This window comes from Bos javanicus, chromosome 3, assembly GCF_032452875.1.
Source record: "Bos javanicus breed banteng chromosome 3, ARS-OSU_banteng_1.0, whole genome shotgun sequence".
NCBI classification, from domain to species: Eukaryota; Metazoa; Chordata; class Mammalia; order Artiodactyla; family Bovidae; genus Bos; species Bos javanicus.
In genome coordinates this window covers 102,161,082-102,177,410 of record NC_083870.1, presented here as the reverse complement: position 1 = coordinate 102,177,410, position 16,329 = coordinate 102,161,082, and the positions used below count along the sequence as shown (strand labels likewise).

Below are 16,329 nucleotides of genomic sequence, written 5' to 3'. Positions count from 1 at the left end.
CTATTTGAATTTATATTTCAGCTTTATTGTCATAAAGTAATTTGTAATTTTACCTTGGATCCATCCAATGTCCCCCTCCCCACTTATCATTCACTTTCATTTAAACAAATACTAATTTTTCCTTAACCAAAAGTTCCCTTAGTGTTAGTTGCTCAGTCTTGTCCGACTCTGTGCAACCCCACGGACTGTAGCCCACCAGTCTCCTCTGTCCATGGGATTTTCCAGGCAAGAATACTGGAGTGGATTGCCAATCCCTTCTCCAGAGGATCTTCCTGACCCAGGAATCAAACCTTGGTCTCCTGCCTTGCAGGAGAACTCTAACCCTTTGAGCTACAAGGAAGACCTAAAAGTCCCCTTAGAGGATATAAATTGATTTTCCAGTTCCACCATTCCTTCTGTATTAGTTTGTACTCTTCTGTAAAGGAGGATTTTTCTTAAACAACTGGAATCATTAGGTGAATTTGAAGTAATAGTTTCCTATCAAACAGAATAAATGCTTAATTTTTCACTTCAGTTCACAATGTTCAGAGCTGGGATAATAGCTGACTCCTTGTCACTTTTGATTCATGAATTTTCATAGATTTAATCTATTAAAATCAACAATTGTTCTTTTTGATTCTCAAATTGTTACAAATGTGGCCAGTGGGAACCCCTTCTGTGCCCCTTCTTAAGCATTTAAAAAATTATGGTAAAATCTGTATAACATAAAAATATCATTATATGTAGTTATGTTTATATAGTTCAGTGGGATTAAACACATTTTCATTACTACTTTCTGTCTCCTTGAATTTGACTTCTTCCTAAAGTATCTCATGAATGGAATCATACATTGTTTTTTTGACTGGCTTACTTCACTTGGCTTAATGTCTTAATGTTGAAGCCTGTGTCAGAATTTCCTTCCATTTTAAGACTGAATGATATTCTACTGTATCTATCTATCTATCTATCTCGGAGAGGGCAATGGCACTCCAGTACTCTTGCCTGGAAAATCCCATGGACCGAGGAGCCTGGTGGGCTGCAGTCCATGAGGTCGCTAAGAGTCGGACACGACTGAGCGACTTCACTTTTCACTTTCCACTTTCCTGCATTGGAGAAGGAAATGGCAACCCACTCCAGTGTTCTTGCCTGGAGAATCCCGGGGACGGGGGAGCCTGGTGGGCTGCCGTCTATGGGGTCGCACAGAGTCGGACACGACTGAAGCAACTTAGCAGCAGCAGCAGCATATATATTTTGTTTATCTGTTGATGGACACTTGGCTTGCTTCCACATTTTGGCTATTGTGAATAATGTGGCTCTGAATATGTGTATAACATATCTATTCCAGTCCTTGCTTTCAAATGGGTTGCCTTTAGACTCTTTTGATAGTGTCTTATGATGCACAAAAGTTTTAAACTTTGATGAAGTCAATTTTGTCCATATTTTCTGTTACCAGTGCTTACAGTATCATCTCTTAGAAATTATTGCCAATCCAATATCATGAAACTTTTCTGATTTTTCCGCAAGAGTTTTATAGTTTGGCTCTTACATTTAGATTTTTTATCCATTTTGAGTTAATTTTGTATGTTTTTTTTTTTAAACCCTTGCCTGAGATCAACATGTACACACTGCTGTATTTATTAATTTATATATATTATTTATTTATTTTGGGCTGTGTGGGGTCTTCATTGCCGCATGTAGGCTTTCTCTAGTTGCAGAGAGCAGGGGCTACTCTCTGGCTGTGATCTCTTCTGTGGCAGTGGAGCACAGGCTCTAGGCCTTCTGACTTCCATAGTTGGAGCCCAGGGGCTCATTAGTTGTGGCTTGTGGACCCTGGAGCGTACAAGCTTTAGTAGTTGTGGCTTATGGGCTCCAGACTGGGGCTTCAGCAGTTGTGGTGCATGGGCTTAGTTGTTCTGAGGCATGTGGACTCCTCCCAGACCAGGGATCAAAACCGAGTCCCCTGCCTTGGCAGGTAGATTCTTATCCACTGCATTCACCACCAGGGAAATCCGGGTATATGGTGTTAGGTAAGGGTCCAACTTCATTTCTTTGCATGTGGATAACCAACTATACCAGCACCATTTATTGAAAAGACTGTCCTTTCCCCTGTTGAATGGTCTTGTCATCTTTTGACAATCATTTGACCACATATGTAAGGATTTATTTCTTGGCTTTCTTCCTTTCTGTTGGTCTGTTCTTAATGCCAAAAATAGGTTTTGCTTTTTTTGTTGTTGTTTTTTGGATTTTTGTACCTATATTCATAAAAATGTTGGTTTATAGTTTTTTTTTTTTACTTGTAATATCTTTCTCTAGCTTTGGTATCAGGGCAATGCTTAGCTCATAGATTGGATTAAGAAGTAGTCTCCTTTTTTCCAGTTTAAAAAAAAAAAAAGTATTTAGCTGCATTGGGTCTTGGGATCTTCCTTGCATCATGCAGGATCTCTGGTTGTGGAGCGTGGGCTCAGGAGATGCAGCACGGAGGCTTAGTTGCCCTGCAGAGTATAGAATCTTAATTCCCCAACCAGGGACTGAACCCGGATCCCCAGCATTGTATGGTGGATTCTTAGCCACTGGACCACCAGGGAAGTCCCCTTTGCGATTTTTTGTTAGAATTTGAGAAGCACTGACATTTTTCTTTAAATGTTTAGTGTAGGCATGAAGCCGTCAGGTTCAGGATCTTTCTTTGTCCTGGAAGCTTTTGGCTACTGATTTACTAGGTGTGGGTGTATTCAAATTTTCTATTTTTTCATAATTTGGTGTTGGTATGTATTGTTTTTCTATGATTTTATCCATTTCATTTAGATTATCCAATTTGTTGGCATTCAGCTGTTCATAGTACTCTATTCTTAAAACTTTCATTTCTATACAATTCGTAGTAATGTCTTCACTTTCATTTCTGCCATCAGTAATTTGAGTCTTCCCTTTTTCTTGATCAGTCTAGCTAAAGGTTTGGAATTTTGTTAATCTTTCCCAAAAGCCAACTTTTGGTTTCAGTAATATTTCTCTAATATTTCTTTCCTGCTAACTTTGGGTTAATTTGTTCTCTTTCTAGTTCCTTAAGGCCTGAAGCTAGGTTTGAGATCTTTTTAAATTATAAGCATTTATGGTTATAAATTCCCTCTTACCATTGCTTTTGCTGTACCTTGAAAGTTTTTTAGTGTTGTTTTCATTTTTGTTTGTCTAAGTATTTTCTAATTTCCCTTGTGATTTCTTTTTTGACCTGTTGGTTTTTTAAGAGTATGTTGTTTAATTCCATAAATTTGGATATTTTCCAGCATTGTTGTTATTAGTGATTTCTGTCTTTTAAAATCTCTTGAGCCTTAATTTGTGACCTGACATATGATCTATTCTGAGAATGTACCTTGTGCATTTGAGAAGAACATGTATCTTGTTGAGTAGAGTGTTCTGTATATGTTTGTTGTATCTAATTGGTTTATGTTTTGTTCAACTTCTGTTTCCCTATTCATCTTCTGTCTGCTTGTTCTATTTATTTATTTATTATTTTTTTTTTGCTTGTTCTATTTATTATCTAGAGTGAGATATTGGCATCTCCAGCTGTTACTTAGAACTGTTTATTTGTCCTTTCAACTCTGTCAGTTTTGGTTTCAGATACTTTGACCTATTAATAGGTGTAAATCTTTATAATTATGCATCTTTTTGCTATGTTGAACCTTTATTAATATACTGATATATAATATCCTTTGTCTCTTGACACTTTTTTTAATTTAAAGTCTATTATGTTTGATAGCCACTAGTATAGCCATGCCAACTCTTTTGTTTACTATTTCCATGGAATATCTTTTCCCATATTTTCACTTTCAGCCTATTTTTGTCTCTGGATCTAAAGTAGTCTTTTGTAAACAACATATAATTAGACCATGTTTATTTGAATCCATTCTTCCAACCTCTGTCTTGATTGGAGAGTTTAAACTGTTTATATTTAAAGTAATTAATGATAGGGAGGGACTTCTGTCATTTCACTCTTTGTTTTCAGTATGCATTTAGCTTTCTTGCCCCTTGTTTCCTTTATTATCTTTTGTGTTTAGTTGATTTTTGTTTGTAGTGAAACTTTAATTCCCTTCTCATTTCCTTTTGTATGTATCATACAACTATTTTCTTTGTGTTCACTATATGGATTAAATTTGACATCCCATAATTATAACATACTAATTTGAATTTATACCACTTAATGTGATTAAAATAAAAGCTCCATCCTGTCCTGTCCCCATTTCAGTTCAGTTATTAATGTCACAAAGTTACATCTTTATGTATTACGAGTACAAAAATACAAACTAGTACATTTTTTATGCATTGGTACCTAAGAAAACTGTTTTCCTTCATTCTCATTCTCAACACTTATGACATCAGCTATGTGGGTTTTCTGCAATAAAAAACTAACTGCCTGGAATTAGTGCCCAGTCCTACAGGTTAAGGGCTTAATCCCACAGACGGCCCCCTACCCTTATTTCCTCTTTTCGTTAATATTTATTTTTAAATTTAAAAATAATTTTATTTACTTATGTTATTTATTTTTGGCTGTGCTGGGTCTTTGTTGCTGTGTGGGTTTTTCTCTAGTTGCAGTTTGAAGGCTTCTCATTGCAGTGGACTCTGTGGAGCACAGGCTCTATGGCACTCAGGCTTCAGTAGTTGTGACACGTGGGCTCAGCAGTTGCAGCTCCTGGACTCTAGAACACAGGCTCAGTAGTTGTGGTGTACAGGCTTAGTTACTCCATGGCATGTGGGATCTTCTCAGCCACAGACAGATCCCATGTCTCCTGCATTAGCAGGCGGATTTTTTTTACCACTGAGCCACCAGGGAAACCCCGTTATTTTTATTTATTTGGCTGTGCTGGGTCTTAGTTGTGGCATGCAGGATTTTTAGTTGAGGCATACAAGCTCTCTAGTTGCAGCATATGGGACCTTGAGTTGTGGCATGGGAACTCTAGTGGCATGTGGCATGTGGCATCTGGTTTCCTCACTGGGGATGGAGCCCAGGCCCTCTGCATGGGAGCATTGAATCTTAGCCAAGGGACAGCCAGGGAAGTCCTTACCCCCTGATTCAGACACCAGTCACAAGTCCAGGTTGTCACCTTGGCTTCTGACCAACTGTCTGTGAATTGGGACCAGTTTCTATGACCTCCTCCTGAGATCTGATAATTTTCTAGAGCCGCTCACAGAACCCAGGAAAAGTTTATTTACTATTGCTGATTTATTACAAAATGATATCTTAAAGAATACAATTGAACAGCCAGATAAAGAGCTACATAGAGGGTGAGGTATGGGAAAGGGGCACAGAGCTTCCATTCCCTCTCTTAGGTACACCACCCTCCTAGCACCTCCAGATGTTCAACAACCCAGAAGCTCTCTGAGCTCTGTACTTTGGGGATTTTTATGGAGACTTGATCATGTAGACATCATCAATTACTAATTCATTTTATAGGCCCTCTCTTGTCTCTGGAGAATGAGGGATACGGCCCAAATTCCAAGCTTCTAATGATGGCTTGGTCTTTCTTGGTGACCAGCCCCTATCCAGAAGGTCACCAGGAGTCACCTCATTAGAACAAAAGATGCTCTAATGGTAATAAACTCTTCCAGCATTTATCTGGGAATAACTTAATATCTCCTTCATATTTGAAGGACAGTTTTGCCAGTTATAAGATTTTTGGTTAGACAGTTTTTTTCAGCATTTTGAATATATCAACCCACTGCCTTTTGGCATCCAAGGTTTCTAATGAGAAATCTGTTAATAATCTCATCTGAGATCCCTTATATGTGATGAGTTACTTTCTTACTGCTCTCAAGATTCTCTTTGTCTTTAGACAGTTTGATTATAATGTGTCTCAGCGAGGATTTCCTTGATTGATTTTATCCTATTTGAAGTTCACTGAGCTCTTTGGAGGGCTATATGCATGCCTTTCATCACATTTGAGATGTTTTCACCCATTATTTTTTCAGGCAGTCTCTCTGCTCCTTTCTCTCTCTCATTGGATTCCCACAATGCATATGTTGATCTGCTTGATGTTGTCCCACAGGTCCTTTCAGTGCTCATTTCAGTTTTCTTCAATCTTTTTTTCTTTTTGTTCCTCAACTTGACAATTTCAATTGTCCTATCTTCAAATTAGCTGATTCTTCTGCCTACTCAAATCTGCTTTTGAATCCCTCTAGTCAGTTTTATTTTAGTTATTATATTTTTAAGCTCCAGAATTTCTTTTTAGTTTATTTTTAGGTTTTCTTCTTTATCAAAATTACCATTTTGTTCATACATCAGTTTTGTGACTTTGTCCACATCTTCTTTTAGCTCTTTGAGCATCGTTAAGACAGTTGTTTTAAATTCTTTGTGTAGGAAGTTCACCATCTGGTCTTCTTAGACATTTCTGTTTATTTTTTCCCCCTTTGAATGGGTCATAACATTGCTGTCCTTTTATGACTCATGATTTTTTTGTTGTTGAAAACAGGACATTTGAATTTTATGATGTAGGAACTCTGGAAATAAAATTCTTCCTCTTCCTCGGGGTTTACTGATTTTGTTTATAGCTTATTTAAATTGGGGTCTGTTGTCTCTGTGACAGCGTCAGCCTGAGAGGTAAGCTTAAGGTTTCCCAGATATTTGATGAGTCTGGATCTTTTCTTAGGTATGTGTGGTGACTTTCTAAATTTTCCATATATGTGGTTACTTTTGAGTATGTGTGTGTGTGTGTGCACGTGTGCTCAGTCGCTTCAGTTGTGTCTGACTTTTTTCGACCCCAAGGACTGTAGCAGACCAGGCTCCTCTGTCCATGGGATTCTCCAGGCAAGAGTATTGGAGCAGTTGCCATTTCCTCCTCTAGGGTATCTTCCTGATCCAGGGACTGAACCCTCTTTTCCTGTGTCTCCTGCATTGCAGGCAGATTCTTTACCCACTGAACCACCCAGGAAACTTTTAACTATACTAGTTCTTAAATATATGGTTCCCAAAATGTGAAAAAGGGAAGAATGAAGGGAGAAAAAAACAGATGCCAGGGACTTCCCTGGCAGTCCACTGGTTAAGACTCTGTGCTTCCACTGCAGGGGGCACAGTTTCCATATCTGGTCTGGGAACTAAGATCCCGCAAGACATGCAACATGGCCAGAGAGAGAGAGAGAGAGAGAGAGAAATAGGTGCCAGTCCTTTGAAATACCCTGTAGGTTCTGTCATTTGGAGGAGGAGGTTTGTGACGATTGCAGTGGGAGTTGGAACAGTGGCTTCCCACCTCTTTCTGCACCTCATGATCAGAAGCAGCAGTTGGTGATTAGAACACAGAATACCCATTATTTGGAGCACAAAGTTTTCATTGCCCACTCTGGTTCCCACAAGTTGAGGCAGGCTGCTCCAGAAATGTGTGCACAGCTTCCTTGTATGGGACCCAGGATGTTTGGGGATAGCCACTAACTACCTAAAGAGCTGAAACTGACTGAAATTAACTGCAGCCTACCTTTCACACCTTCCCTTGAAGTCACAAGCATTTAATAGACTCCATTGTTCCAAAGTAATCATATCAGGCAAATTCTGCAGTCAGAGACGTGAATTCCTAGTGCTTCCTACTCTACTGTCTTCCCTGGTGTCACTTCAGCTGTGTCCGTTTGACACAGTCCTAATTATCTTGGCAAGTTCCCTTATTTTCTGGCACAATAAGAAGCCCCAGGTTCATTTATTCATTCCTTGCTCCAGACTTGGAGTCAGGAAATTCTCCCGACTCTTCCTTTTAGTAAGGAATGGAATTGAAGGCAAAAATCTGAGCATGAGGGATTTGTGCTTGTATAAAATATTTCCTATTTCAATAAGCATTATTTTTGTGTCTGATTTTTATAGTTTCACTTATGCTGAAAATCCAGATTTCTCACAGTATTATGTTAAAACCTTTTTATTGTGATAAAAGGCATTCAAACAAAAGTATGAATGTAAGTGCACAGTTTAACAGATTATTACAGAATAAGGACCTTTGAAACACTGTTAGCACCACGGAAGCCCCTATGGTTTCCCTTATCATTGTCTCCTTGTCTCCTTCCGCTCTATTATTACTCATAGCCTATTGTCTGGACATAATTTCTTTGAATTCCTCTGTCTACCCTGTGGTGTTCCTGTAATTGGTAAAAGCTGCAATTGCTTTCTTAAGTTTTGTTTTCCTTTTCTTTTTTTTTTTTAACTTATGTTTGAATGTTGTTAATTTTCCCTTGATCTTCAACAACACTTTTCTGGTGAATTTTCTTTCTCTTTTGAGAAATTACAATCTTCAATTTCTGTTTTGGTGTTTTAGCATCTTCTGTGGATACTGTATTTTACTCATGTTTTGGTTTTCATGTTTGAATGGATTGGTCTTTTCTGGAGAGATACTGGGGTTGTGTTCCCAGTTTCTCAGATCAAGAGCTCTCTCTATTGCAACAGTAGTTGACAACTTTAAAAAATATGATTCTTGGATTGTGTCCTGTTTCAAGAAATTCTACCACCAATCTCTTCTCTTTTCCCTTAATATCAGTCAGTCAAGGAATAGTGCCCTTGCCTTCCAAGACAATCCCCCACCCTTTTAAAAAGGGCTCTTAAAAGTCTTCCCCTTTTCTTTACTTCCTCCAATGCTTGATCTCAGACTTAACCACTGCATTCCTACTCAGATGAGAGCCTCTTTTTTTCCCCCTAAATTAGTACTTCTAAAGTTTTTAAATTTATTTTTGGTTGTGGTGAGTCTTGGTTGCAGCCCACAGCCTTTCTCTAGTTGTGGTGAGTGGGCTCCTCATTGCAATGACTTCCCCTGCTGGAGCACAGGCTTTAGGAGAGTGGGCTCAGTAGCTGTGGCACACAGGCTTACTTGCTCTGCAGCATATGGGATCTTCCTGGACCAGAGATCCAACCTGTGTCCCCTGCATTGGCAGGTGGATTCATAACCACTGGACCATCAGGGAATTCCTGAGAGCCTCTTCTGTAGGTAAATATTTGTGAATGGTTTCTAAGTTTTGCCAAAGCTGAGACCTATCTGAACCCTCCATTCTTCTTACCTTTATGGTTTTCTGAACCTGTTCTGATAGTTTGGGATGATCTTTAACCCTCACACTTAAACATAATCTGGAATTTGAGAGTTTTCTCAAGAGTCTCAGCTGAAAGTACAGATTGTGGAATATTTTATTTGCTCTTTATACTTTTTATGAAATAAAACTAAAAGCATGACAAGCAGGTAGAGTGGCATGAGTCACTTCTGGGCTTCCACCATGCTTCTGTCAGCCAGACTGGCATTTTATTTATTTATTTGCCACACTGTGTGGCATATGGGATCTTAGTTTCCTGAACAGGGATCGAACCCAAGCTCCGTGCAGTGGAAGCAAGGAGTCTTAACTACTGGACTACCGGGTAAGTCCCCCAGATGTGCATTTTAGAAAACCCAAACTGGAGAATGGCCTGAAGGTGTGATAATTCAGACAAGAGATGATGAAGGCTTGGATTAAGGGGGGGTCTGGAAATGGGGACATGTGGAAGTGTGGTTTAAGCTATGGTGAATCTCCCCTGACTTTCTTTCTCCAAGGATGCTGAGAAGTCAATGTCCATCTTGAACATGTCTTCATCTCCCGGAAGCAGTGGAATGCATACCTCTTGGAACCATAGTCCATTAGACATTCAACACATCCCTCAGTGCACAGAGCTGCAGAGGATCCCCTTGGCTTCTGCTGAGGTACCCAGGCAGAATGCCAATGAAATGGGGCCACAGTTCAGTATGGCACTGCCTGACCACCGTGTGAGCTACTGCCCCCAACTGACTTTCACCCCTTCCCAGATGGCTTTCACTCAAGGAATGTCTCCTTCACAGCCAGGAATGATGATTTTCAAGGAACCCCAGATGATGCCCTTAGGAGAGCCCAATATTCCAGGGATGGCCATGACCTTTGGTGGGAATCTAAGGATGCCCCTTAATGGGCCACCAGCCTCACCTCCCAGTGGAATCCCAATGATGTCCCACATCAGAATGCGAACAATGTCTTATCCTGGCCTCCCAACAGTAGCTTCTAACAGAGACCCTTTACCACCTAAAACATTATTAAATCCAACCGTGCCTTCCACTGAGGCCCAAGCAATGCTCCCTTCTGTGGCTCAGATGTTGCCTCCTAGACAGCCCCACAACTTTGGGATGCCCCCAGGTGGACCTCCATTATTGCTGGCCTTGGAATCCCAGGGCTCTTTTGTGAACCAGCCAGTCTCCCAAGAAGACCCCTTCCTACCTAAGCAGCCCATACCTGCTCCACAAAGAGCAGAGCAGCAGTACTCCAGGACCCAGGAAAAGGCTCCCAAGCGGAGATCCCCAGTTTTAAGGCCTTACCGCTGCAACTATGAGAACTGTGAAAAAGCTTACACTAAGCGCTCCCACCTCGTGAGTCACCAACGCAAACACACAGGTAAATGAAATATCAGACATGTAGGGGGGGGTCGAGAAATCTCTGGTTTTAGATTTGTGGTTTGTAATGGTTTGGAATTAGCCCATCATCCTTAAAGCTTGGGATCAAGCTCTGGTGGCCCCACTGACCTGCTTTCCCACAGTCTGGTATGCCTGTGCTGAGATGATGGAGATGCTAGTTATGCCATCACCTCACTGCTTTCCTACATTTTTCCTTCTGATTCCTCAACATTGACAGCTCTGCTTCATCAAGTCAGACCCCTTTCTTCCTACCTGCTAGCCTGTTCCTCTAAATTCCTTCTCCCCCTTGTCATTCCCCAGGTGAACGGCCCTATAAATGCACGTGGGCAGCCTGTACTTGGTCCTTCTTCCGTTCTGATGAACTTGGAAGGCATACTCGGATACACACCAAACATCGACCACATAAATGTGACCAGTGCGGCCGACAGTTCATGAGATCTGACCATCTCAGGCAACACCAAAGGACTCATATGCGGACGCCAAGATCTCCAGACCCACCTGCTGACAATGGATGTATGGCTGGTCCTCCTCCTACTCCTGGTCTTTAGGTCAATCTGCTCATCCTCTCATTTTGGCTTCTCCACCCAGATCCTGCGTGCCTCTGACCAGCTAGTCTCTTTGGTGGGTGTAGGCTCTGATGAAGACACTAAGATTGTGAGGCAATGGTGAAGCCCGTATGAGCTTTGGACCCAGTCAGCGCTCCTCAGAAACTGTTGGATGTCCTCTCATCTCTGGGGCCACCTCCTTGTGCCAAGTTCAGCCACATGGGGAGATGGAGCAAAGTAAAGAATGGGAGCTTTAGTCAAAAGCTCTTTATCTTATGTCACTCCCAGCTTGAAACCCTTTAGCGACTCTTCTTTGCCTGCTACATAAAATCCAAGTTCCTTATCTTGGTCTTTGACAGTTTCCAGAGCCAGACTATGTTCAAATCCTGAATTATCACTTACTAGCCATGTGACCTTGGGAAAGGTTTTTGACCATTGTGCCAGGTTTCCTCTTCTGATAAATGAGAAAAACAGTATTGGACTGTTGTGAACACGTCTTATGTACAATATCAAATGCTCTCTGGCACTCGTTAGCCACATATCCAATTTGTCTCCTCTGATCATTTCCAGACCTGGATGAAATGCTCCCCACAGGACATGGGATCTGACATCTCAAGTAGCCCACTAGCAACCCAGGAGTGTGGAAGAGTTAATGCTCCAGGCGTAGTGTTTGACTATTGGGAGTTGGGAGAAATCCAGGCGGATAAATTCCCTCTTCTTCCCTCCCTTCCCTGAACTGGTGCAGGATTTCTCCCAGTGGGGAGACCTCCCTGGAAGCCAGTGCACACAGCTTCTGTGGCTCTTCCAGGCTTGTCATGAAGCAGACTGTGTGCTATCACCTTGCATTACCTCCCATTCTTCCTTACCTTCTGTCCCTTTTCTCATCCTCAATGCCCTGGGTTTTTGTCACCCAAATAAAACATTGATACTTAGTTCATGTTCCAGGCTCTGTTTTCTAGGTGACTCGTGGGTGGAGGACATTAGACTGGGACAGAGAAGGATGGACCCCACTGTAATTTCCCCTCTGCCCCCTACCAAGCCCAGGTACTTGGACTCCTAAATATCAGCTATCACAGGGCCTGTTCTGCCCTGGCCCTCCGGTGGCGTTAAGGGCATAATGACTCCCCTGGCAACTCAACCACAGTTAGTTCAGAACCTCATTTCTGTACCTCAGCTGGCTGTTTTACTGACCAGCAAACTAATAGGAACTGGCCTAAGTCCTCAAGTAGCAGAGCTGGGATCCCAATCAGGAGCTGTCCACTTCAGAGGTGGATCTCTTACCTTAGAGGTGATATATTCTACAGGTATCTCCTAGGCCCAGCACTTCCAGGAGATGGCCACAGTGAAATGAGTCAGGTCTGGTTCTTGTGGCCCAGGGACCATCTTGATCTAGAAGCTGAGAGGTCCATCTTGGTGCAGTGGCCATGGAGAGGTGGAATACCTGAAGGGGGAAGGTCAAAGACTTTCTGGAGGAGGTGACCCATGAGCTCAGTAAGCAAGGGTACGTAACATCTAGTAACCCCCTAGTGTTGAAATAAACCCATCAGATGAAAGAAGAGAATTCCAAGCAGAGGGAAGCTGGATCTGGTAATCTGCTGAGGACAGTCAACCTGCAAGCTTCCTTTCATTCAACACATGTTCATGAAAGAACCCACAATACAGACAGCACCACGGCTGTGAGGAACAACTCATAGTGAGGGGCACAGAGAAAATGAAAGGATGAGTCAAGGAAGAAAGACTTCTCAAAAGAGGTGCCTGAATCAGACCTAAAGGGTTTATGGGGGCTAGTTGGGTCTCCCATTTCCTGGATGTCTGCCTTTGATTATGCTCTGTGCTGGACAGTAAGGACTCAGAGAATGACAGTGCCTTGCTGGAGGGCGGAAAGATCATGGACGAAAGTTCTGAAAGTGCTCCATGCTGCCAAGGAGAAGAGTCAAACCTCTGTGGACTCAGATTTCTTCTGGGCATCTGGGGGCATTCTCATGGCCTTGGTTGTGCCTGCCTCTCTCCCTTCCACCCTGACCCTGTCCTGCAGGACACCTTGGTCTGTTTCCTAAGTGACTCCCTCATACTTGGGCCTGGCATCCTGGTGGCTTCCACCCCAATTGTGAGCCATGGTAATGGATCTGATTTTTAAAAATTGGGGCAGAGGGCAATCTTTTGTGACCAATTTCTGGCCCCAAGGACAGGAGTCTTAGGTATCCGAAGTCCCTTTGGTTTCCACCTGAGCACTGGGTCCCTTCCATGGAGTGGAGCATCCCAGACTCAGTGGGCCAGGGCTGGTCTCTTGGTATCCCTGCTGGTAGGGTCAGCAGGACAGGTTGCTTGTTGAGGTGCAAGAGAGATCTGTTGGTGACCCATCACTTTCACTGAGGAATGGGAGCAGGTAGGAACCAGAGTGGGCAAGAGTGTGCCACGTATGCTGCAACGGTGGGAAAAACAGGCCTCCACCCTTGGAGGTCACAGCCTCGTAGAGGAGGGAGGTGGGAAATGTACAGCATGCTGTGAGGACAAGTATCTGAAGATGACTATACTAGGCCAAAGTATTCTTCCCTTGAGAACCCCATGAACAGTATGAAAAGGCAAAATGATAGGACACTGAAAGAGGAACTCCCCCGGTCGGTAGGTGCCCAATATGCTATTGGAGACCAATGGAGAAATAACTCCAGAAAGAATGAAGGGATGGAGCCAAAGCAAAAACAATACCCAGGTGTGGATGTGACTGGTGACAGAAGCAAGGTCCAATGCTGTAAAGAGCAATATTGCATAGGAACCTGGAATGTTAGGTCCATGAATCAAGGCAAATTGGAAGTGGTTGAACAGGAGATGGCAAGAGTGATTTAGTTTGCTAGGAATCAGCGAACTAAAATGGACTGGAATGGGTGAATTTAACTCAGATGACCATTGTATCTACTACCGTGGGCAGGAATCCCTCAGAAGAAATGGAGTAGCCATCATGGTCAACAAAAGAGTCCGAAATGCAATACTTGGATGCAATCTCAAAAATGACAGAATGATCTCTGTTCGTTTCCAGGCAAACCATTCAACATCACACTAATCCAAGCCTATGCCCCAACTAGTAATGCTGAAGAAGCTGAAGTAGAATGGTTCTATGAAGACCTACAAGACCTTTTAGAACTAACACCCAAAAATGATGTCCTTTTCATTATAGGGGACTGGAATGCAAACGTAGGAAGTCAAGAAACACCTGGAGTAACAGGCAAATTTGGCCTTGGAATACAGAATGAAGCAGGGCAAAGGCTAATAGAGTTTGGCCAACAGAACGCACTGGTCATAGCAAACACCCTCTTCCAACAACACAAGAGAAGACTCTACACATGGACATCACCAGATGGCCAACACCGAAATCAGATTGATTATATTCTTTGCAGCCAGAGATGGAGAAGCTCTATACATACAGCAGAAACAAGACTGGGAGCTGACTGTGGCTCAGATCATGAACTCCTTATTGCCAAATTCAGACTGAAATTGAAGAAAGTAGGGAAAACCACTAAACCATTCAGGTATGACCTAAATCAAATCCCTTATGATTATACAGTGGAAGTGAGAAATAGATTTAAGGGACTAGATCTGATAGATAGAGTGCCTGATGAACTATGGAATGAGGTTCATGACATTGTACAGGAGACAGGGATCAAGACCACCCCCCTGGGAAAAAAATGCAAAAAAGCAAAATGGCTGTCTGGGGAGGCCGTACAAATAGCTGTGAAAAGAAGAGAAGCAAAAAGCAAAGGAGAAAAGGAAAGATATAAGCATCTGAATGCAGAGTTCCAAAGAATAGCAAGAAGAGGTAAGAAAGCCTTCCTCAGTGATCAATGTAGAGAAATAGAGGAAAACAACAGAATGGGAAAGACTAGAGATCTCTTCAAGAAAATTATAGATATATAGATACCAAGGGAACATTTTATGCAAAGATGGGCTTGATAAAGGACAGAAATGGTATGGACCTAACAGAAGCAGAAGATATTAAGAAGACGTGTCAAGAATACACAGAAGAACTGTACAAAATAGATCTTCACCACCCAGATGATCACGATGGTGTGATCACTTACCTAGAGCTAGACATCCTGGAATGTGAAGTCAAGTGGGCATTAGAAAGCATCACTATGAACAAAACTAGTGGAGGTGATGGGATTCCAGTTGAGCTATTTCAAATCCTGAAAGATGATGCTGTCAAAGTGCTGCACTCAATATGCCAGCAAATTTGGAAAACTCAGGAGTGGCCACAGGACTGGAAAAGGTCAGTTTTCATTCCAGTCCCAAAAAAAGGCAATGCCAAAGAATGCTTAAACTACCACACAATTGCACTCATCTCACACGCTAGTAAAGTAATGCTCAAAATTCTCCAAGCCAGGCTTCAGCAATACGTGAACCGTGAACTTCCAGATGTTCAAGCTGGTTTTAGAAAAGGCAGAGGAACCAGAGATCAAATTGCCAACATCCACTGGATCATGGAAAAAGCAAGAGAGTTCCAGGAAAACATCTATTTCTGCTTTGACTATGCCAAAGCCTTTGACTGTGTGGATCACAATAAACTGTGGAAAATTCTTCAAGAGTTGGGAATACCAGACCACCTGACCTGCCTCTTGAGAAACCTCTATGCAGGTCAGGAAGCAATAGTTAGAACTGGACATGGAACAACAGACTGGTTCCAAATAGGAAAAGGAGTACGTCAAGGCTGTATATTATCACCCTGCTTATTTAACTTCTGTGCAGAGTACATCATTGGAAACACTGGACTGGAACAAACACAAGCTGGAATCAAGATTGCTGGGAGAAAGATCAATAATCTTAGATATGCACATGACACCACCCTTATGGCAGAAAGTGAAGAGGAACTCAAAAGCCTCTTGATGAAAGTTAAAGTAGAGAGTGAAAAAGTTGGCTTAAAGCTCAACATTCAGAAAACTAAGATCATGGCATCTGGTCCCATCACTTCATGGGAAATAATTGGGAAACAGTGTCAGACTTTATTTTTTGGGGCTCTAAAATCACTGCAGATGGTGACTGCAGCATGAAACTACAAGATGCTTACTCCTTGGAAGTAAAGTTATGACCAACCTAGATAGCATATTGAAAAGCAGAGATATTACTTTGCCAACAAAGGTCCATCTAGTCAAGGCTATGGTTTTTCCAGTAGTCATGTATGGATGTGAGAGTTGGATTGTAAAGAAAGCTGAGCGCCGAAGAATTGATGCTTTTGAACTGTGGTGTTGGAGAAGACTTTTGAGAGTCCCTTGGACTGCAAGGAGATCCAACCAGTCCATTCTGAAGGAGATCAGTCCTGGGTGTTCTTTGGAAGGAATGATGCTAAAGCTGAAACTCCAGTACTTTGGCCACCTCACATGAAGAGTTGACTCATTGGAAAACAC

At 42.1% G+C, this 16,329-nt stretch overlaps 1 protein-coding gene across 8 annotated transcripts in view; it reads left to right on the top strand.

Annotated features, from left to right (window-relative positions):
- The window catches only part of LOC133244688 (Krueppel-like factor 17), a 103,252-nt gene extending 91,379 nt beyond the window's left edge, over nucleotides 1-11,873 (top strand). For 6 of the 8 annotated variants that reach the window (XM_061412206.1, XM_061412203.1, XM_061412205.1 and 3 more), the window contains 2 exons: nucleotides 9,507-10,371; nucleotides 10,692-11,873. In XM_061412206.1, coding sequence (XP_061268190.1) covers nucleotides 9,507-10,371; nucleotides 10,692-10,939 — 1,113 coding nt within the window. In that variant the 3' untranslated portion in view covers nucleotides 10,940-11,873. Of the gene's footprint in view, nucleotides 1-3,485; nucleotides 8,916-9,506; nucleotides 10,372-10,691 lie in introns of those variants that run through there. The other 2 variants (XM_061412208.1, XM_061412209.1) reach the window with 2 other exon arrangements.
- Nucleotides 11,874-16,329: the final 4,456 nt, after the last annotated feature.